The following is a 23360-nucleotide window of genomic DNA, read 5'->3' as shown; positions in this document are numbered from 1 at the left end:
AAATTGAAATTGTTCAAGATTATCTATTCCTTGGCTCAATGATCAACCAAAAGGGAGACTGCAACCAAGAAATCAGAAGAAGATTGAGACTTGGAAGAGCAGCCATGAGGGAACTAGAAAAGATCCTTAAAGATGTCTCTCTGGGGATCAAGATAATCCAAACTATGGTATTCCCCATTACTATATACGGATGTGAAAGCTGACAGTAAGAAAATTTATTCATTTGAAATGTGGTGTTGGAGAGTTTTGCAGATACCATGGATGGTGAAGACCAAAAAGTGGGTTCTGGATCAAATTAAACCTGATTCTCCCTAGAAGTTAAAATGACAAAACTGAGGCTATCGTACTTTGGTCACATCATGAGAAGACAAGACTCACTGGAAAAGACAATGCTAGGAAAAGTGGAAGGCAGTAGGAAAAGAGGAAGACCTCAGATGAGATGTCTTGACTCAATAAAAGAAGCCACGTCCTCCAGTTTGCAAGATCTGAGCAAGTCTGTTAATGATAGGACGTTTTGGAGGTCTCTCATTCATAGGGTCGCCATAGGTCAGAGGCGACTTGACGGCACATCACATACACACGCACAAATATGCAACACTGGTTTGGGCCAGATCCCCTATTTGTCATGAAAGTGTAGAGTCATTAAAATGGCAAGACCACGCTTTAAAAATTCTGATTGGTGGAAATAGTCTGTGACATCAGAGATGGAGCTTTGCTTGGGATTGACTAGATCTGCTAACCGATCTCACCAAGATCAGACTCCCATTGCCCATAAAAATCTGGGAGCTCTGGGTTTTTCTCTGGTCTCAACTTTGGAATATCTTGAGACCCCTAGACCAGTGATCCACCGGTTAAGGACTCCTCCAATACCTTGGTACTGCAAGGAACTCTGTACATGCTCTGAGAAACTTGCTACAACCTAGGTAAAGTGTACTTAGCTCAGTTAAACCAGCATTATTGTTTTTGAGAGGCTGTGTGATAAGAATGCTCTTCCCTGTGTTTTGTATTCCTGCCCCCATTCCTACCCCCTTTGAATCCACCCACCATTTCCCCCTTTTTCCTATAACAAACCTTTTTTCCTATAAAGTTTTTTTTTGTGGGTTTCCTTAGTACAATCCATTTCTCTGGGATATTTCTTCGGATCTCTTTCCTATGTGCCAGACTGCCTGGGCACTACATAGTTTGCTACAATGTATTTCCCAGGGTTTTCACCCAGTTATTGTGCTGGGATTCAGCTGGACGGGCACCTTCTCAATAGGGCAGTCTAGATGTACTCAGGAGATCCCTGAGTGGTGGCAGCCGATTACCCCCTTCCTAACCTAACAGATAGCCTAGCTGTTTTTCCTCCCAAAAGCTGAAGCAAAACATACTAGGCAGCTTTCCCACGATATCAACACAGAAAGCCTATGAGCTAGAGTAGGCTTGAGATGGTGTCTCATGACCACCTCCTTCCCCAGTACCTAAGCTTAAGAAGAACCTGATCCTCCATGCCCCTTTACTGGCTCTGAGGAGGGAAGTGTGAGCATGCACACGAACTTCTTAGGCAATCCTGCCTGATTCCAAAGGAGGATGAACCCATTAAGACCACATTGCTTTGATTTGGTTGATGAATCCTCACCCATATGATGAATGACCAGGGATCTTTCAATGGAAACCCAGACAAGCCTACTTTCTAGGGACTTCAACTGCTTTGCCACCATCAGGCATACTTTGACCCAGCCCCTTTATGTACCCATAAAAGCAGGGCACATAGGAGGTGGTTATCCCACTGACCCGCTAACCCCTCCCCCTTAGGAAGTATGCAGTACCAGAGCGGGAGGACTGGCCGTGGGGCCCTTGAGGAAGGGCTGCCCTTCCAACTGTTCTCAGCTTCAGAGCATTCCAGCAAGTCTGGCTGGCTGCTCACTGCCCTCAAAGCATGTCTCGGGACAGCAGCGGTGTACATTCCACGTACCCCAAGTATGATTTCTCCTAAAACCATCACAGTGCTGCAGAGACAGACTTCCTTTCCCCTCTAGCTACAGCAAACCTTTCCCACCATTCTTACACCCACAAAAGTGGGTTCTGAAAAACCATTTCAACTTCCTTGCTCTGCAACGGGGTCCCTCTTGTACATAAACATGACAGTATTCAACTGTGTTGAACATTGAAGTCAACTTTATTTTGAAGCTAATATATTAAGGCAACTTAACATACCTATAACATGATCTGTTTTTGTCAAATTTTAAATTGGAACACTCAAAACTACAACCCTAAAGAGTTTTTTCCCCCACCTGGGTAGAAGACACGGCCATCGGCTCAGCTCACAGCCAGCCTTTGCAAAGTGCTATCGCATCTTTCTCCTGCGCCGGTATAGAGTCCCAAGCATTTAAAATACACATTTCCTCACGTCGTCTCTTCAGTGCACGCCTGCCAATAGTCTCCATAGTAAGAAATTTGGTATTTTGCTAAGCTGCTGGTTCTGCCCTTTGACCTTAAGAACACTGTTCAACCAGTCTATTTGAGGCTGAGTGCATATGTAATAAAGGAGTCTGAAGAGAGATGCATACTGAAAAACTACTATAGAGGATTTCCACAGTCCAGTAATTTATTTTTTTTTCAATTTGAGCCATTTTAAATTGCACAAACATAACTGAACAGCAATTAAGTTTTTTTCCTCCCCTCCCCTTCCTCTTTGACTTCCACTCTCTCTTCTGTACACTCAGGAAAAAAAGTGATCTTGAACACCACAATATCCAACATACACAAACCTCAGGGCAGGGTTAGTCAAATACACACAGATTGGATTCATTGGTGCTCTCTTGTTCCTCAAATAGAAAATTTAAAAAAAAAATGGTCCCCACAAGAAAGCACAGGGGGCACAGCACAACAGAAGGGCAATCAGTACATATGGAGTGAGCAAACAACTAGCATTTTCTCTATGAGTAACTGGATACTGCATAGGTTTGTAAGGGAAACTTGACTAGGTTTGTTTTTAATTTCAGGAAAGGCTGTTGTACGCAACTTGTATTTTTTTTTTTCAAAGAGCTAAGCAATCCGACCTGGGAAGGATATGCTGGGTTAGTGTTTCAACACCAAATCCAAATTCTTCTGTTAGCTTCCTCCCCTTCAGAATATACAAGACTTTTAATGCGTTTTAGATACGACAGTACATATTTGTAAGCTGCGCATACACATTGAACTTAAAAGATTCAATAAGGTTTTAAACGTTACAGAGTGCAAATTGGAATCGTCACAAGAGACTGGGTTTAATGTCAAGAAGCAGTCTTGCAAATAAACCAAACCCAAAACAAAGAGAGAGAGAGAGACAGAGAGAGAGAGAAAGCCCACTTGGAACATTCGAAACTATTCCCATTTGGAGCAGCGGGAAAGTTCTAAGTGACATGGAATGTGAAGAAAGGATTACACTAAATGGGATCCAAAGAGCTTGCACTAGGGGAAAAAAACGAAACAAAACACAGTCCTTCATGAAGTAGGGTTACAAGGACACAAAGCTTTTCCCTGTTGAGTTGAAGGGGGAGGGACGGTGGAGGTTCAACAACGATGCTCACTCCAGACAGACTTGCTCCTCACATGGTGTACCCAAAACCGGGCTGAGGTTGCCCATAGGGAGGTGCAGCAGTGTAGCCGTAGCCAAAAGGTGCTTGCGGGGGGACCGCGACGCTGGGACCAGCCGTCAACATGAGCTGGGGCTGACCTGGAAAAAGGAGAAGCACCACATGGTCAGTACCCAGGCAGTTACTAACTGAAACTGATCAACAGTAAGGGATTAAGAACGACATGAGCCCTGAAGGAGTCATACACTTTTCAGGATGACGCCAGCTTGGTCCCATCATAGAATCTTAAGGTTGGAAGGGACTTCTAGGGTCTAAACCCCCTGCACAATGCAGGAAATTCCCAAGTACCTCCTCCCGCCCCCACACCCAGTGACCCTTACTCCGTGCTCAGGAGACGGCAAAACACCGCCAGGATCCCTAGCCAAACTGGCCTGGGGGAAATTGCTACCTGACCCCAAAGTGGCAATCGGCCTCACCCAGGGCATGTAAGAAGGGCCAAGAGAACTTAGCACTGATGTAAGCCTTCCTGCCCTCCCTCTCATGATCTGCCCAGGTTCATAGAATCAGCATTGCTGTCAGGTGGCCATCTAGCCTCTGCTTAAAAACCTCCAAAGGAGGAAAGCCCACCACCTCCCGAGGAAGCCTGTTCCACTGAGGGACTGCTCTGTCAGGAAGTTCTAATGTTTAGCCAAAAACTCTTTTAACCGTTGGCTCTGGTCCGACCTTCTGGGGCAGCGGAAAACAACTCCATTGTAGGGGACGGCTTTTTCTGCTGTGACAGAAGGAAGAATATCTACTGGGTACTCTTTGAAAATATTCATAACTCAGTTTGGGTCCCTTTTAAATTTGCCACTCACTTGTAGCCAATGACATGGTTAAAAGTTACCACCCCCTCTCTCTAGTTCTTTCCCACAAGTGTTCACAGCAGGATGCTCGCTGCCTCACAGAAAATGCCAGCCATTACCTCTGTTGTATGAGATTCACAGAGGAAAACCTAACCGGCTTCTCTGTGTCAGGTAAGAATGGCAAAGCCAGCACGCTGAAGAAAAAGCTGTGCCTAGAAAGTGGCAAACAGTGAATGCCAGCACACTCTGCCCTTCAATGCCTTTGCTTCTATGAGCAATCTACTGCTGCTTCCTGGGAAAAGCCAAGGGTGTGAGCAAATAACCTTAAGCACATGGGCCAGCAATCAGTTTTGCTGGAGGGCTGCTTCTGAAAAGGGACCAAGGCACCAAGCACTGAAATAGACAGCAAAATCTCATGGTTTATGGACGCGTGTCCTTATACGATCTTCTGGTGTCCCCAACTCAGCAATGCTGGAAAGGGGCTGGCTGCAGCATGGGGGAGCCACTTGTTGACCTGTAAGGCCTGTTTTTAAAAACAACAAACCCCCAAGATCTACTGCATAACCACGCAAGGGCGCCTCTTTGGTATGTAGTTGCCGAGGAAGCTGCAGATCATTACCATAAACTATGGGCTGCGTCTCTGTGGCTTGTTCTTCTTCTTTCCTCAGTGACTCTGAGGCATCCAACTTATCCACCTAGGGAGACAGAAAAGCCCCAGAAGTTAGACAAAGCCATGCTTGAACAGCTCACATCCTAAGTTGTCTGGCAGAGAAGTGGAAAAGCCTTCAGTGGGTATGAAACTCGGTCAAAGATTGCTGACCACTTGCAAAAGTTTTTTTGGGGGGGAGGGGGAGTTATCGGTGGGACTGCCAAGAGGACCGTTTTACAAACACCACCACAACACTTGGAGAAAAACATCTCTGGCCCTATTAGCCTCCCCCGCTCAAAGCTGGAAGTCTGGCATTCAACAGGTCCAGCTTGGGGTGGGATTTAACAATAAACTCGAGCAACTGGGCTTCTTCCTGAAGGTCTTCATGCAACGTCATTTTAATGGGCTCTGTGTAGCTTGCCCATTGACCTAGTCCAATAGAGCTTAGGCCTCTCAGCCAAACCAGCATTTTAGGACTCTTGGAGATAACCTATTTCCACAACTGAGCCACCACCCAACAGCATGGCGGCTGGAGCAAGTTTGTGGGTAATCTGCAATGCACACTATCAGTGGGTAGGCTTTCACTCGGGTCATTTCTGGCACGCAGCATGGTTGTTTAGATTAGGTGAGTCACAGGCAGGATGTGCTTTGAAGCTATCACTTTATACAGCAGTACGGATATGTGAAATGGCCCAGACACCATGGGAACATTTCAGTCTGGGAGCCTTAGGGTAAACCAAAGAGTTCCATTTTTTAAAAAAAACAAAAAACAGCAAGTCTGATTTTCTTAAGAAAAAGAAGTTGAAGCCTAGTTTCAACCATCAGAAATATATCCAGCCCCTGCAGCTGCCTGTGCCTTAGGAAATTCACTCCGCAATTACACTAGTGACACAGGTTGTCCTGGATATATTTGCAAGGGACAGAAGACAAGGTTGTAAGGAGCTAGACCACAGCTGCTGTACAGTTGCTCGCCCCTCGTAGTCCTGATGTGAAAGTGGAGCTCAGAATGAGCACTCATTAGGCTAAGCCAGGCAGCCTGCTCAGCATCCCTAGGCCACATCAGGGATTTCCCATGAGCTGGCCAGTATATAAGCTTAGATAACACGGACTTTTTACAAGTAGGGCCCTCTCTATGCTGGACATAGGAGACCTGCAGTCTCCCTTCGGCAATACAGCCACTCTGAAAGGTGCCGACACCTGTTATTTGGACAAAGAGTACATTCTTGCTAGCCAGCATCCCGCCCTAGTTTGCCGTTCAATCTGCAGCTGTAAAGTGCAACACTCCCTTAGCTGCACGTTTGGTGTTTAGCATCTCTGGCCTGGTTTAAATCTTAAGATGGACTCTGGACCCTGGGAAGATCCTGGCAGAACAGTGCCCAGGTCTAGTCTCCAACTGCATACAGCCATTTCTCAGCATGGCTGGCTAACCCAAAAAGGAAAGTGAGGGAATTTCCAGCACTCCAGTCTAATAGCAGGGGGGGGGGGCTGGCAGATCCAGGGCTCTTGGTTAGGATCAGGCCTTCTACCTCCATCCCCATCCTAGCAGATTAAGAGCAAATGCCACTTCACAGTGCATGGCCAGTGTGTGCTACCTAAGTGGTCTGCACTTGCACTCACTACCTGACCATATCTGCCCAAGATGTGGCCCACCACTGTTTAAACTGAGATAGATACTGATGTTACAGGACTGTATCAAGTGTCGCTTTGGAAAGATGTCTGGCTGTCACTTGTGTCCTATTTTAGATCCCCACTCAACTTGTGCAGTAGGAGTGAACTGGACAACTCCAGAGAACTGCTGGACTCCTGACTCTGAAAGCCACCCCCCTCCCAAATCTGTTTGCTTGGGAAGAGAAGCCAGAGGGAAGGCAAAATGCTGACATTCTTTTCCTCGGGAGCCAGGGTTCAGTGGATTTTCATGCAGCTGAACTCCTTCTCTTTTGGCAGCTGGCCCTCAAATACTTTTTTAGACGTACCAGAATGGTGGCCGTTTTACGCCGCTGCAGCAAAGATTCTTGCAGCATGAGTAAAACTGGCAATTCTATTCTAGCACAAGCTTCTGTGAACTAGAGACAACATCTTAAGATTCAACAAGAGGATAAACAGTAAGGTTCCAAGTTGGGAAAAAACCTCGATAGTCTTTAAGGTGCCACAGGACTCCAGAGCTCATTTGAGGAGCAGCAGGCCCTCTTTCACAGCTTGAAGAAACACCTCAACATCTTCTGCAAGCAACACCAGGTCCAGGCAGGAATGCAGGCATACCGTTTGCCCACAACCACTGCCTCTGGTCAACTAGCTACAACGTCTTGTTTCCTGAACACATGAAGCTGCCCTTACACGGCATCAGCCCATCAAGGTCAGTACTGTCTACTCAGACTGGCAGTGGTTCCCCCGTGTCTCAGGAGGTCTTTCCTATCACCTACTACCTTGATCCTTGCCGGAGATTGAACCTGGGACCTTCTGCATGTAAAGCAGATACTCTATGACTGAGCCATGGCCTCTCCCTCCAAGAGAGAGCTCCATACCAAAAGCAGGTATTTAGGAGAACAAGGCACACTCCCAGGCAAGGGACAGTATTCAGAGTCAGCCCTCAGCAATTATCGGTAGGCAGATCGTGCCTTTGTGTCATTCGAACCCTGCCCTTCCAGCTCAGGCGCATTAGAATAAGGAAGAACAAGCTGGAAATGTTTTGAGGCGCTGAAGCAGAGATCCAGACAGAGGTATGCATCGCAGAAGAACACAAGCTAAGCGAAGAGGAAGAGCTCCTATACAGCTGGCCAGCTTCCAGCCCAGAAAAAAACCTAGCCAATATTTTTACTGTTCAGATGGCACTTTAAAAAATATTCAAGCGTTTAGAACAGTCCATGAATGAATGCAAGCTTGTTTAAATGAGAAGGGAGGCGAGAGAGAGGGCTCTTTATTGACATGAACCACACTGTTTGATGGCCTGCTGACAGGTTTATTAAAAGTGCATACAACTGCAGTTAAAAAAGGCTTTTCCACAGAGACAGCGATAAAGCTGCAGAGTAGGGGGGAAAAGTAGAACAAAAAAAAAGAATCACATGCGGTCAATGTTAATATTTTTGGTGTTTCATGTGCATGGAAAAAAGGCAAAAGAACTGAAGCAAGGAGTGAGGCTGGAGACGGCGGCCAACCAGGCTCCCTTCCCCAAAAGAGATCACGGCACACAGCCCTCCTCCCTCCCCCACAGCAATGCTCTGCAGCTTCAGGGAAAGTGAGATGTACATCACAATGACTGTTGAACATGCTCAGTTCAAGAAAGCAAACACTGCAGTTCATGTACCTTTTTCCACACACCACACTTTCACCATCGCCAATGCCTAGCTGCTGGAGGACGCCAACGCCCAACACGTTTGACACAGGTTTGCCGGTGGCTCCAGGGGCTATCAAGGGGGCAATGGGCCAAGGAGACAAGCTTGCTATCTGGCTTTTAAAAAAAGAAAAGAACCACACTGCCAACTTTTAAAAGTCTTAGGGTTTATGAGGTGCCCATCAGCCCAAATGAGCTGAACCTCAGTGCCTTGCGCCTTAACTCTGGCTTAGGATGAAGTACCAGGAATTCAAGGAGGGGGGAAATTGACAAGAGTATCTGGGCCCAAGAAACCGGCCTTGGTCCAGGGGAAGGGGGAAAGCCAGCTGGAACCACAAGTGACCGGTGCCTGGTTAAACGTGAGGAACAGCCTCAAAGCAGCTAGCATTTGGGTTTTCGCCTACCGTCAGCAAGAGACATTAGTAAGACTCAAAAGATCAGACACTGGATCACAGCCCTTGGCAGGGATGCAAAACGAGGCTGTTATACAGCGAACCCAATCACTGCCCTGCTACGCTTCAGGGTGTCACCGTTAATGGATGCGCCGAGGGCAGCCATCGTTTCTTTCAAGCATCCTTGTGTGCACAATCCCACCACCTCGTCACTTCTCTTGCAAACTGTGATCCAACTGATCGCTTCTGTCCTTCCTGTGGAGGTGATTAGCCAATTAGTGTCTACTGTTTTGTCCTACAGCTATTGCTATGGTTTTAAACTTGCAGAGGCTTTAGTGAGATTTTGTTGGGGGGGAGGGGCGCGGGTGGGGGAGAAAGCAGCAGCAGCGTAGTAAAAAGGTAGGAAAGAGAAAACTCATGCAGATTTCCTTAGATTTAGGTCTCCAGACTTAAAGATGGGAAAAGAACCAATGTTCACCTTTTCCTTTATTGCATCAACCTGCAAAGGAATTCAGAAGGTGCAGCTTAGAGAAAAAAAATCAAACTCCATACTGAGCATGTTAAAAAGATAGAATCAGCAAAGAGTGAGGGAAGAAAAAAGTTTTAAAAACCAAACAGCATGTCGGAGGCACTGGCTGCAGAAAGCCAAGTTGGGCTTTGCATTCCAAGGGTGCTTGGCTGGCTACGCTTTTCATGTTTACATGGAGTACGGCGTGTGGAATGTGTGTACTAGCAAAAAAAAAGGGGGGGGGTTGTTAACCGTAGAGAGTTTTTAATGTCAGAATTCCCCAGCAGCTAATTACCAAGAGGCTGTTCAGATTATTTTGCAGAACTTTGCACGCAAGTTATGGCGCTTCCCTCTTTAACCTCCTGCTTCTGAAGGAGGCAGAGTTGGAGGTTGCAATCCAACAGTCTTAGAGGACCACCTATTCCTTGGCCTCCGTCTCCCCGTACAATGTGTGGCCAGTCTCCTTGTCCTTCCTATGTTTTTTTCCAAGGAGGAAAATAAAAGCACTTGGCAAACTGAAAGAAACAGATGCCCAACTGCATTGCTGCTACTTAACGAGATTGCAGGGTTGCTGTTTTGAAACCAGAAGTGAGGTAATGGTTGAGGTTTTTTTCCAAGGTCTCTTTAGAGCAGGAAGTTCCCCCTGTTTCTAGAATGAACTTACTGCAGTGACAATTCCGACACAGAGCGTTCCTATAGGGAGCCAAGGAACACGCCTACCACTTCCACCACCTACTGGGACTACTGCAGGGGAGTTTGGCAGATTCCCAAGCAGCATCTTAACACTGAGGAACAACCACATGGCAGGGAGGAATCCAAGCTGCCTAGAACTGGGTGGGCAAAGAAGACCACCACACATCAGTAGGTCTGAAGGTCTCCCAGGTTCAACTCTGGCCAGTTTCGATGCCATTGCATCCTCCCTCCTTATAGGATGGTTGTAAAGACTTGCAGAAGACCCTGCAGAATGCTTAAGAACCCGAGACAGATCTCGCTAACTTTTTCACTCGTGAAAGAGAGAGGAGCGAGCCCTATCTGACCGCCCAAAGGGCTGAACTTGAGATCAGGAGACGAGGGCAGGCAAATGTGGAACAGGGGCTGGGGAACCCATTCAGCATCACAAGGAAGAAGCTGACAGAACAATGGTCAGTTCTATATTCCCCGTTTTGAATGCAGTGTCACCGGGACACAGTGCATTAAATCCAAAACCTGTTTGCAGCACGAGGAAGCTGGAGACCATCAGCCTGGTGCAGAGCCGATTAAATGGCTGCAACAAGACGTGCTGCTGAGGCAAGAGGTGTCGGCATCTGGCCACACAGAGCTTCAGGATGATGCAGATCTCTGTACTGGACAGAAACGGATGAGTGGCTACCCCAACAACACAGCAAAGACATCTGTGCCAGCTGACGTTGGTCTGGAGAGATACGAGATGTAGATGGGGAGTAACCAGAGGAGCTGGACTCGGGTTACATCCCAGCTGCAAGTGCCAATATGAAGGCAGGCCAGGAGCTGATCTTTTAGGGATGCAGCTTTTGACAGTAAACCACTCCCATCACTCAGTATCTTGGGTTCAGGATTCAGCTGCAAAAACTTGCTGTTAAATTTCAAAGGGATAACAGGACTCCATTTCTAGGGTTGCGGGAGCAGATAAAGGGGCTCTTCTGTGGCTGTGGAACTTCTGGTACAAATCTAACTCTAAAATGTCCTTATTGATCAGCTGGGATGCTACTATTAACTCTGCTTCTGACAACAACCTGCTCTGCAAGCATCCAGGTCCTTGCTTCCTCAGCTGGGCCCAGAATGAGGAGTGCAAATAGAGACAGAGACAGACATTTCCAATAAAGGCAGCACAGGTGTTAGTAGCACAAACACAACAGAGGTGTAACAGACAAACAGGGCAGCCAGCAGCTAACAGGGAGGCCTCACGCTTATCGGATGGGCTCAGGCCTTTACCTTGGTCAAGTATTCCTTCATGACCTGAATGAAGTAGGGCATGGCGAAGTCCATGATGTTGTGCCTCCAAGCGGTCTCCAAGACTACATCTGGCCGGAGAAGGTCGTAGCAAGTGAAGAGACAGGCCCCAAAGCACTCTCTCTTGCCCTCCTGCAGGAACCACTGCAAGAGTTCCTCTGCCAGCTCTGTGTCTTTGGACTCGGAAGCATACTGCATGGCATCCTGCACATGGAGGAGGAAACACAGGACATGTCAGTGAAGATGGACCAGTGCTTGCCAGACACGCACATACAAATACACACATCCTTCCACCCATTGCAGTAGGCTTACAAAGTAGGAGGACTTCTCCATCTTCCTACCCACCCAGCCTTCCTGCAATTCTACTAAGCCCTCAAAACACCATTACCTTGTATAGCCTGTCTTTCTTGCAGAGCTCGACGCTCTGCTTCCAACGATTGTTGCCTTTGAAGAGGTATGCAGCAATCCTCCGGAATTCAATCAGTTCATGTTTTTCCAGGCGCTGAGCAAGGGAGATGTTGTCAAAGTTGTCGTAGGCGTCTATTGATGTCCTGAGCGCCTGGGTAGGAGCACAAGCCAACACTTTCAACAGGCAAGTCATGCAGGCTCCCCCCAAAGCCTGCCTGGGGGTACTCTGGTGATGCGCCTCCAGCTCTGAGACGCTGTTATGGGAGTTCCATCGCTAGGCTCAGGAGGGCTTTGCTACACAAATTAAGATTGGGAACCCCAAGTACAACGACTTTCATTCTGAAACAAGCACCTCACCTGGTAGTCTTCTTCTGTAATGAAGAGGTTATTTAGAGATTCGTTCACTGATTTGTTATTGTGATTCTGAACTGAACGCAAGTAGGGTTTCACTAGCGGAAGCTGTTTAACCTGCAAAATAGAACAAGACTGTGTACTACATCACCCATCACTACTGCGGTTGTTTCAAGGGATGTTTGGGGCTGCTGCTAACATGTTTGGCCAAATGCCTTTAAAGCACCGGCATATCCAAAACAATGCCAGGGCACCCGGAGTCTCTAGGGACGCAATTCTCAGGCGAGGCATCACTACAATACAGGCAGTCAGTGAAGCCAGGAGACAGTGAGCATCCCACCCGCTGCCTTCCACGGTTGGGCCAGTCATGGCTTTGATTTCAAAAGAAGTTCTTCACAGTATAGAGAGATTTTTCACATGCCTTTGGAGACCCAATTCACAGGCTGCATAAGGGCTAGGGCACAAGCAACCCCACTAATCCTATGGCACTGTGGACCCAAGTTTGAAGCCCTTTAAATGCCACACAGCAACTGAAAAGGCTCTTGAAGTTTGTGATACTGCAGTTTTACTGGGGTGCCCTAGCAGGAGACACAATGGGAGCTCCGTGGATCATGGCCAATCTCTCTAACGCAGGGGGCTTCTCTCTGTTCTGTGTTAAAAGAACCTCTAAATTCAGGGACAGGGAGGAGATGGAAAGATGGCACAGCTTTGCATTTGAGCACCAAAGGTCTGTAGTGTGCATCTCATCGGTGCACTGCTTTCTTTCCTCTGAACTGCTTTGGCTCTTGGCCTGACAGGAGTGAATCACTGCCAGCCACATACTGAGGTGGGGGGACTCAAGTCCTTGGAGAAGCTCCTTGGTTAGCCATGGACGGACGCTGAATACCTTGCTAAAAAAGTTTACGGCACGGGTGTGGTCAAGCCGGGGAGAGAGCACCATCAGAAGGTCGTTCAGCAGCAGTGGTTTGAACTCCAAATAAAACTGGATCGCTTTGTAATACAGTTCCACATTGGCCACCTGTGGGAAGGGTGGACAGGCAAAAAAAAAGAAATAGTAATTGCTCTCATGCCTACACAAATGCAGAGTGCAGCATACTTCCAATTAAGCAGAAGGAAACCGAAGCAGCTCCATGCTCAGTTATCTATTAAGCTTAACAGCACAGCTCCTGTCACAAAGCTACGGCTGGCTCCCACACCACATCAATAGGCCCTTTGTCATATAGGCACTTCCTTCCCCTATGCGCAGCTGAGGGGGAGGACACTGGTTTGGAAATGCCCGAACTATACACTTCAGAGGCGGTATGGGACACAGCCACAGAAAAACAGATGTGTGACACATGCCAAAAAGAGTAAAATGCAGCAAATGGTCTAGAATGCTTTCAATTCAGAAGGCCTTTGCATATTACGAAATGGGTCCCAGAAGTTGTCGCTGTAAATGGGCAAAGGCAAATCTGCCCACTACGTAATACCTGGCTGATCATGCAAAACTAAAAACAGCCGCAATTTTTACACCTTTGGAATGTTACACAGAACTCTGGAAGCCGCTGTCCTTGGTGGTTTGGCATCTCTCATCGTGCCCTTGCTGTTCGAGTGCATCTGAAGGCCATCAAGTCCTGCTCTAGAGATCAGCGAGCCTTCTTTGCCAGTGCATTACCCGGCAAGCGGAAGGTGCAGGTCTGCGTGCAAGCCATCTGGGTTTGCTGCCCCCTTGTCCCAGAAGCTCTGCCCCCCCACCCTCCCAATGCCTGGCTGCGGTGAGCTGTGTTCTGTGTGCATCCCTCGGCAGCTTTCCAACCCTGCTCTCCTCAGCTGCTCTCCTGTCTGCACCCCCCCTGCTGCAGGCACAGCAACTGCCCACCTCCCTTCCTGCAGCAAAGGAGGACTGCAGTGTTTTGGACCGAGCCACTTACAACACACGGTGCTGTACGGCAAGCTACCTGTACCTGAGCAAGAACTCTTTACAGAGCTGGTAAGAGCAGAACTGGGAAGCTCCTCTCACCAGAAGGGAGGAAGTTAAATGAGCACCACCACGTGTGTGGAACAACTAAGAGGCGTGGAACACTCTCAGGATCACTTCCTCCACTAAAAGAAGACACGCTACAGTGCAGACCAACGGTAGTATTCTTCAGAGCAAGCGCCAGCCATTACTTTCACTGCCTGTAGTTCACAGCCCATCCACAGAAAAGCAATGGGACCTTTGCTAAGACTGGAACGGGAGTGGGACGTGTTTGTCCATCTGGCAGGAACAGGCTTCGTCCACATGGCTATGCCAGTGGAGCAAGTGGGGAAGGGAGTGGGGAACGATCCCAGCTCTGAATACTCGTCCCTCTGGCGATAAAGAGAATTTTAGGTTTCCAACTTGAGCCTGAAGTAGGAGAAACGAAACTTGCAAGCATGCCATTTTCCCTCAAAGAAGGTAGTACCTTAGTGATGATATCTTTGAACTGCCCTTCTTTCCACGCATCTGTTGGGTGGTTCATCATTGTGATGATAGCGTTATCATACTCTTCGTATTTGTCGTACAGGAAGACTAACTCTCCCCACAGATGGGCTTGTTCAGCTGCCCTTAGCACCTAAGGAACAAAGAAGAAGCGGTTTGGGATCTCAGAAGCCACCTAGTCCAGCACAGTTTCCAACAGCACCCAGATAGATCTAGGAGGCTCTGGCAAGGTCCTCTCTCGTGTTTGTCCCCGTCACTTGTGAACTGTTGAGGTACCCCTGAAGTTTGATTGATCTTTCATGAATTTGCCTTTGCTGTTATCTTGCAGCAAGGAATCCTGCATGGTGTGAAGCCAGTCCCTGAACCTAGTACCAAGCAGGCAGCCAGCCTGGCTGAACACTTCACATTGGGTCCTGGCCCAGTAACTACCATTGCCTTCATCTCTTAAGACAGGGATCCAGCATTTCCACTCCACTAAGAGTGGAACTGGCCTCTGCTGTATGAAGTGGAGGCCAGCGGAATGCTCCAGTTAGTGGAATGGAAAGGTGGGATCCCCACCCTTCACCTCCGTTAGTCAAGGACTCCCCCCTGCTAAACAGAAATAGGCACTCACATGATGTGTAACACAAACGTAGCTGTGGCTATTTGACTGGCTCTTAGTTGTGACTAGCGAGCAGAGATATGAGCTTGGGGATACTAAAAAAAAAAAAAAGGCTCCAGTGGGACATGCACCCTCCATCCTAGCTTGCATCCTTTGTCTGAAGGACTGAGTCTGCTCCACTGGCACTAGAAGATTGATCTTCATTATTCCATTGCTCAAAGGGAGCTCTGGGCAATATACGAAGGAAGTGGCTTGTCAATCCCGTGAGGCTGATTAGACTGACAGGCAGCAACTGGCCCAAGGTCACCCAATGAAGAGCAGGGCTGAGTGGGGGACTTACACTCAGTCTCCACTCTTGCTACTGAAGCTCACCAGAGACTTAAGCCTCCATTAACACAGAAGCAGAGAGCTGGTTGGACATTCCTGCTACAGCTGCACCCATCTTTTAAGACAGCCACCGTCTTCACTCAGGAAGTGTTACCTTAGGAATGTTGACTCTGGACCAAAACAACTCTAAGTGCTCTCTCATCTTCTGAGGCTTGAATTTTGAGTAAAGGATGGCTAGTTCTGTGAACATCCCCATATGGGCACGCTCCAGCCCCAGCGCAGCTTCCAACATGGTTATCAACTCCTCAAAGTAGCCACGGTCCTGGGGATAGGGGGGGGAGAGAGAGAGAAGTACACAATATAAAACCCAGCAAAAAAACAGCCGTTCTCTTGACAGCTCAGAAAGGCGCATTTCCAGACTTTCCGTTACCTGGTAATAGTTGATCAACTCCTCCAGTTCGTCTGCATGCACCACAATGTGAAGGCCACACATCTGGGCCAGGCGGAACTCCTTCCCATCCACACACGCAAAGCAAACCTGAAAATATACATAGACTTTAGTGCTGGGAAGTGCTAAAAAGGGGCAAGCCTCCCTCTCTAATCCGCTTCTAACTTTAAGCCCCTCCACAACAGCCAATTGTGTCAGGGTTTAAGAAATCCCCTTTTCACTGCCATTATTCTCAAGGCTTAAGAGCAGCTAGACACAGGCTACCAAGACAACGGAGGAAGCAACCTTGCTGGACCAAACCTGGACTTTTAATCATTCAACAGTGTTTGCAACACCAGCTAGTCAGAGGTCTGCCTGCTCTCAGCTATGACATGAGGGCCCTGGCCATCCTATTCACGTCCGGCATCTGTACACAGAGGTCCCATTACAGCTAACCATACTGACCCCCTCCCCCTCACGTATCTTGCTCAATCGGTTTCTAAAAGCACCCAAGCTCATGCCCTACACCTGGTGGTAGCAAGTTCTATAAGACGACTCAAAAGGCCCACCTCCTTCCAGGTTCGAGTGCTGTTGGCTTTCCTAGCACCGTCAACTGCTGCTTGGTATTCGCCAAGGTGAACCAACGTAGATGCTAAGCGGCCAAAGTTGGATACGTTGTTGTACAGCAGTTTGGCAGCATCATACATCTTCTCCTCATAGCAACGATCGCCAACCTAAGGAGGCAAGGTTTTATTCTCTTAAAATGTTATCTCCGATTTCATCTGCTTAACTGAGATCGAACATTATTTAGGACAGAGAAAACTCAAGAGCCTCAATGCGTTACAGAGGCGGGTCAGTTTCTTAAAGAGGGTTGTTTAAACTGCATCCTTTCACAAATATGTGAAAAAAGAATGTTGCCATAATGGAAAAGCCTCTAACTCTATAAAATCATTCAGAGGGAATATTTTCTCCCCCGCAATAAAACCTTAAAAGTTGCAAATGTTAGCTTATCTATCCAGTAGGCTTCACAGCCAGCAAATCAGCCACCCATCCAAGTCCTGCAACGACGTGAAGAGCAAGACCCCAGTCCACGATGCCTGCAGACAGTGGCATCAAGAATGTGGCAGACGCACTCACTTGCTGAATATGGGCATTGTTCGGTCCGTTGATGAATTCTTCCAGCTCAGCCAAGCGGTTGGTCTTAGCAAGGGCAAAAATGAGTTCCGTCTCCACGTAAGACTCCCGGGCCTTCCTGCGTGCCATCTGCAGATACTTCACCAGCTCTTCCCAGTTTCCTGAGCAGGAAGGAAGAGGCAGCTTAAGTCACGTGGCATGAGTGATCTCGGCTCCCTCAGTTGGGACAACATACTACAAGACAGGGAACTTTTTGCTTTATAGCTGTGACTTCAAAACCAGCCTGGGCAGGCTGACCCACAACAAGGAATGCCTCTTAAAAACCACCCCCCCCGGGGGGGAGGGGAAGCTACAGCCTGTACGATGCTGGTGAAAGCCAAAGGATGAGCCACCAGAGTACTGATTAATTTGTACTTGGACTCCGGCTGTGTGTAGAGTGTTGTTAGAGCCGAACAGTCGCCCATTCTTACTGCACAGAACGCAAGCTTCCCAAAACTGGAAAAAAAATCGGGTCAGCCAAACAATCTACTGCTTTGTAGCACGCTCCTTAAACTGAGCGACTCTGTTCACACATCTGGTACAGGATAAAATGTACTCCACCGTGAACTTGGGTCCCTTGCCATTGTGTGTGTTTCAAAAAAATAGGGAGGAGGGATTATCCTAAATGATGCTATTTTGGGGAAGGGGACCCAACAGACAAGCTGAAACAAAGTAGCATCATCAGCATTCACCAACAACAGGAAAAGAATTCTTCTACCCTTACTTTGGGGGTGGGGGTGGGGGGTGGGAACCATCCTGAACAAAGTAAACAGTCAAGGGTACAAAGCCCCCTGAGTGCTGGACACCTATTTCCCCTCATATTGAGAAGTACCATAAAAGCCACCAACCCACCTGTCCACCAAGGAGAAAGGGAAAAGAACAAAGATACCTTTCCTCTCACAGACCTTATACAACACTCCCCCACCCAGGAGCAGAACATGAAGCGGGCTAGATTTCTACCTGCCAAAGCCAGTTCCTTCTTCTACCCTCGTGTGTTTGTGGCTTGGCATGCCAGAAAATGGAAAAGGGAACACCCCCAACCCAGTTCCTACCAAGTCCTTCCCTTCCTAGCATGCTGGAGCAGAGAAGCCTCACCCAAGTACGCCAAAGAAGAGGCCACCAGCTATCCCTGCCCAAGGGACAACAACACAACACCTTCAAGAACCATCAGGAGCCTGGGACAGCCAAGAGGGAGGAAAAGATACTTCCAAGCACCCAGCCCCACCCAGTGCACGTATATTAGAACTACTAAATGACAATAGCTTTAGTAAGGACTTGAACTATCCTAAATATGGAGAGCACATGGATTCACTGTTTTAGTGTTGTGTTTTGAGGGAGATGAGTACATCTTGCTGCTATCTGCAGAAGCTACTTTCAGGACCCTATAGAGGTGGGAATGCAGGGCAGAAATGAACAATGCAACAAGGCACTGACCTTGTATAGAACAGAAATCAGTAACACACACACACCTCTAAAGCCTTCTAGAGGCCCTAGTCATGACAGCTGATAAAATAGGGGAGGGGTTAGGCTAAAATGATCCTGCCTGGACATCCATCAGCTCCTGCAAAGGTCATTTAGATGCTAGAAAATGGAACTCCAAGTCCTACCACTGGAATTGGCAGCCTGAACAACTTCCATGTACGACGAAGGGTCGTCGGCTTTGATATAGGAGTCGATCGCTTCCTTAACCATCCCTTTCTGAAGCTGAGCCTTGGCCAGCTGGCTCCACACAGCTGGTTCATTGCAGCGTTCGGCAAACTCGTATGCCCGGTCCAGGTTGCCAATGTGTTCAATCAGAACCTAGGAACAAAGCGAGGCAGCTGCTGTTAAGGTCCTGAAGCAGGACTGGGGATTCTCTGTGAACTGTACGATGTTACAAGGAGGAAATCTTGATCAAGCCTACTCTTAAGCTTGGCCTACACCTAGATAATACAATGAGGGATGCAGAAGCAACAGGCAGTGACCTGCAGTGAGGTGGACTCAAAACAGCGTATAGACCATAAGGGAGGGCAGAAAAGTAGCATCGTTTTTTATGGTGAGTGGGAAAGTAGACTAGAGGGCGATACCTGGCAACAACTAAGCTGGAAGTGAGGCTGCAGCCATCCGTATTAGAGGAATGGGAGGGCAGCGAGCAACAGCTGCGTCAAAGGCTGGCGCCATGTGCAAGGCCAAGTGCTTTGCACCACCTGAAGAACATTTGCCCCCAAACTCTGGATTCAGACAATACCTGCACTGCAGAGGTGTTAACATCAAACTTCCTAAAGATAGCAAACGCCTCCTCAAAAAGCTCATTGCTGATTGCGATGTTGGCAATATCAGGAGCATCGTAGTTGTCTAGGCGGTTAATATACTCCATGACACGGGTACGGTCGGCCTTAATGGCCGTCAGGATAAGCAGGTTCTGCAGGTTCCTAAGAAAGCGGGAGAGCAAAGGAGAGATCCTCAGCCATAGTTCAAAAGGGACGACTCACAGATGACCCTGGTTCGGTGCCTCCGTTCAGGGCGCGCGCGAGAGCTGCTGCTGGTCCTAGTTCAACTGCGCTGGACAGGAACCACCACTGGAGAGACGCTGAATACAGCAGCCGTACGGGAGTGCTCCCTAAAACTACTATGTGCCGGCAGACTGCATGGAGAGGGTCTGCCCTGTAAGGAGCAAACCTGCCCTTAAATGGAGACTCTGGACAGGCTGCAAAATGAATAAATAAAACTCAGGGCTTTTTTAAAAAAAAAAAAAACTACAAAGTTATATTGAGCAAACTTCCACAAGAGGATTGGGAGTTTCAAATAGTCTGCGTAACGCACGTTTCTTCAGCTAGGCAGGGTGATGCTACTGCCAGGCAACGGAGATCTGTCTTCGGGTCACCTCGTTCTGCAAGTCCTGTCAAGCATTTCCTTGCAACCAAGAACTTAAGAAAGTGGCTATTTTTCACGAAGTTGAATACCGAGCCTGGAACACGTTCTGCGGCCTCTCTTTACTTCCATAAAAGTCATGGCATACACACATCTTAGATTATGTCTCACCTAACCCTCAGTATGGGCCAGGGCTTGATGTTACTTGCTCCAAAGGAACCTGCAGTGGCAGAACACAACTGCACGGAGGACTACCTCTGTGCCCTAAGTTTCTAAACGGACCCTGTCTTTTCATATCAATAGCGATCTGTCCGTGCAACATGAGAGTCTTTCACTGTTTACCACTGGGCACTGCTGATGATTAGAAGGTTGGGAGGTAGGGGGAATTGAGATACAGATGTTACAGAATGCATACTGACTGGGGGCCAAGCTCACACTAAAAACTTATGCTACACTTTCCTTAAATGCTCACTGAAAGAGAACACTTAATAGCAGGCAAGCCATCTTCCGGAAAAGCTTACCTATTATGACTAATCCAGTTTGGTGTAGTGGTTAAGAGTGCGGGACTCTAATCTGGAGAGCCGGGTTTGATTCCCCACTCCTCCACTTGAAGCCAACTGGGTGACCTTGGGCTAGTCACAGCTCTCTCAGAGCTCTCTCAGCCCCTCCCACCTCACAGGGTGTTTGTTGTTGTGGGAATAACAACAACACACTTTGTAAACTGCTCTGAGTGGGCATTAAGTTGTCCTAAAGGGTGGTATATAAATCGAATGTTGTTTGTTGTTGTTGTTGTTGTTAATTAAGGAGTCTCTAGTTACCTGCCAATGTATGCAAGGATTGCCCCAACATCTTTGGAACTCCCTAGAGCACCACATAAATATAAAGCAGTACTGAAGAGGGAAGGAAGGAAAGCAGACAAAGATATACCAACCTGTGTTCACTGAACACAGAATTATCAAGAACAATTTTCTCCAGCAGCTCAATCAGCTCATTGGGAAGGTCAGCTGTCATGAAAGCTTTGACGGTAACAGACACTTCTTCAGGGTCCTGAGTCTCCGACAGCGCTGTCTGCACAACCTACAGACATAAGAGGCAAGCAATAGGCACACTTCTTGCTTTCCACTAAACCCACCCCAACCCCCAAAGGGAGCTGCAAACAATACCTGGTCAATCAGTGGTCTTCGGTAAGGATTGCTTTCCAGTAGCACACTAGCCCACAGTTCGGGATCCTTGCGACGCACCAAGTAACGGGAGAGACTCTTGAAGAGTGAATTCTCATTGCATACCTGAAAGGCCAAGGATAGAGGCCGTATCACAGCTCAAGTTGGCATTTTGGTGGCACTGGAAACAAAGATGAAGTTTTACTCTGAACTATAGCATTTGGTCTGGAGAGAACGTTGGGCTGATGTAGGAGGCTTAATTGCCTTCGCCCAAATTCCCAGATGACATTAAGGAGAACAGCACTAACCCACCGACCCAAAGAGAGGACTCAAGCTGATAAGGACTTTAAGCCACACACTTTAAAAAGCACTTTTCAAGTGAACAAAAACCCAGAGTTGTTGCTAAGCATAAGTTTAGAAGAGTTTGTGATCCAAGATAGAACGCTAATGTTTTACATGACGACGGCGGCAAGGATGGTATATGCACAATTATGGAAGACTCAAGAAATACCGACAATAGAAAACTGGATCCAAAAATTGTTGTATATGGCTGAGATGGACAGGCTGACAAAGAAAATGAGAGAACAAGAGTCTGAAGAATTCTTTATTAACTGGGGGAAATTTAAATTGCATTTGGAAAAGAAGTGGGATGTCAAAGGGAAATTATGTATATTGGAGAATTTTTAAAGGGGGGGGTAAAGTGATTTTTACGGAGGGAATATATATTTGTGAGTTTAAGATAAGAGAATGGTATTAAGAAATAACATTTTATTTTAAATAATGTAACAATATATAGTAGATATAATTAGATAAGGGGTTGGAAAACTGTTGGAAGTCTATGAAGAAAAAGGGGGAGGAGTGGGTGGGGGAAACTAGGATATGGGGGATAACAGATTATGTGTGAAAGGACTTATGTATTAACTCACCCAATAAAAACTTATTAAAAAAAAAAGCGCTTTTCAGCTATGTAAATGTTGATTCCAAAGTGAAAACAACTGATCAGTTTAATCACAGCCTCAGTAACTCATATTCTGTTAAACAGAAATTCCAGTGCTGGGATACCAGGTAAGACCATGTTTTCAATAAAAAATAGGCACCAGCTTTTAACTCCATGCAAGTCTGAACATATTCATTCCTGCATCTCACAGAGATGTAGAGGGGTGAAGTAACAGCTGCAGAACACAACACAACACAGAATACTAAGTTTGGGACTGAGAATTTGGGGCAGGGGGAGAAGAGAGGTAGGGTCACACAGCTATCCTACACTAGACCAGGCAAATGCCCTGGAAGAGATTCTATGGGGGGAAATAAAATGTGATAGGCGCAAGTGGGAACTGGTTTGCCTCTACACAAAAATGCAAGGTGAAAGAAAAAGCCTGGTTTTGTGCATGGTGCAGTGTGAACCCCTGACTACAGCTAAAGCGTTTGACTCTAATTTCAAAAATATTCCCCACATCTATACGCACATTAATAAGCTCCAGATCGCACTGGCCGCGCTCATAAGCCACACATGCCAGATGAGGGTCTCTCTTCTCACAATACTTCCCCACCACGCGGCTGTCATAGTAGGGGTTCTCGCGCAGAAACCTTTCAGGGTTGTTGTTGCTGTCGATGTAGATTTTAGCCAGTGCGTTGTGTGTAGCTGGCTCCTCGCAGCCCTCATGAATTCTGGCTTCCAGCCACGGAAGTAGGAGTTTCAACCTAAACAAAAGAAAAGACACTTGGGTTGGGTCAGTTCTGAAGACTGAGGTCTTCTGACGCCCGGGCGTTGCCATCCCTTGGGAAGGCGAGTTCCGACACTTCAAAGCTCTCAGCATGGCAGATGCAGGAAGGTTGGGCTGAACTCCTGCTTAGTGTCTGCCTCTGTTTGCCCGTCTGTAAACAGCAGGATGTATGGAGTTCCAACTGAAACAGTGTTATCTGCTCTAGAAAGTGCTCGAGACGAAGCAAAAGAAAACACCTCCCTAACATTTAACAGAAGGGTGACCATACGGACATTACACCCGTCTCGACTGCAGTTGCTGGAAGTCCCAGGTTCACACTGCTTAAGCGGGAAGTGCTCAGCCTTGGCTTGGCTTCTCTACGAGGTTAAACACTGTAAGGCTTTAGCAGTCTGTGCGGATCACGGAGCACACGTAAACACTAAGGGATACTCACAACCCACTTTCTTCCTGATTGTTCTGAGGGCCCCATGTGACCCAACTCAGCGGTGCCTTCTTCGGGCAAACACAAGTCGTTTGGAAATGCAGCAGAGAGTATTTGAGAGTATTTGATCTAATTCATGACCCAAGAGCTCTTTACACAGTGGTACTCACCCAGAAGCTTGGGAGCCACATGTAGCTTTTTGACATGCCACCTGAGGCTCTTCTGAGCACT

The 23360-nt window shown here is 47.5% G+C and overlaps 1 protein-coding gene across 1 annotated transcript in view; it reads right to left on the bottom strand.

Moving 5' to 3' along the window:
* Positions 1-2139: 2139 nt before the first annotated feature.
* Positions 2140-23360, bottom strand: part of CLTC (clathrin heavy chain) — a 76191-nt gene continuing 54970 nt past the window's right edge. Inside the window, exons 17-32 of the mRNA XM_055001695.1 lie at positions 22451-22685; positions 20988-21110; positions 20756-20901; positions 19202-19385; positions 18582-18774; positions 16939-17096; positions 16371-16535; positions 15805-15912; positions 15529-15696; positions 14430-14579; positions 12893-13024; positions 12013-12123; positions 11636-11806; positions 11230-11451; positions 5022-5097; positions 2140-3697 (exon numbers count right to left, since the gene is read on the bottom strand). Coding sequence (XP_054857670.1) covers positions 3570-3697; positions 5022-5097; positions 11230-11451; positions 11636-11806; positions 12013-12123; positions 12893-13024; positions 14430-14579; positions 15529-15696; positions 15805-15912; positions 16371-16535; positions 16939-17096; positions 18582-18774; positions 19202-19385; positions 20756-20901; positions 20988-21110; positions 22451-22685 — 2470 coding nt within the window. The 3' untranslated portion in view covers positions 2140-3569. The remainder of the gene's footprint in view (positions 3698-5021; positions 5098-11229; positions 11452-11635; positions 11807-12012; positions 12124-12892; positions 13025-14429; positions 14580-15528; positions 15697-15804; positions 15913-16370; positions 16536-16938; positions 17097-18581; positions 18775-19201; positions 19386-20755; positions 20902-20987; positions 21111-22450; positions 22686-23360) is intronic.

Source organism: Eublepharis macularius, chromosome 17 (genome assembly GCF_028583425.1).
Source record: "Eublepharis macularius isolate TG4126 chromosome 17, MPM_Emac_v1.0, whole genome shotgun sequence".
NCBI lineage: Eukaryota > Metazoa > Chordata > Lepidosauria > Squamata > Eublepharidae > Eublepharis > Eublepharis macularius.
This window is presented reverse-complemented; position numbering and strand designations above follow the sequence as displayed.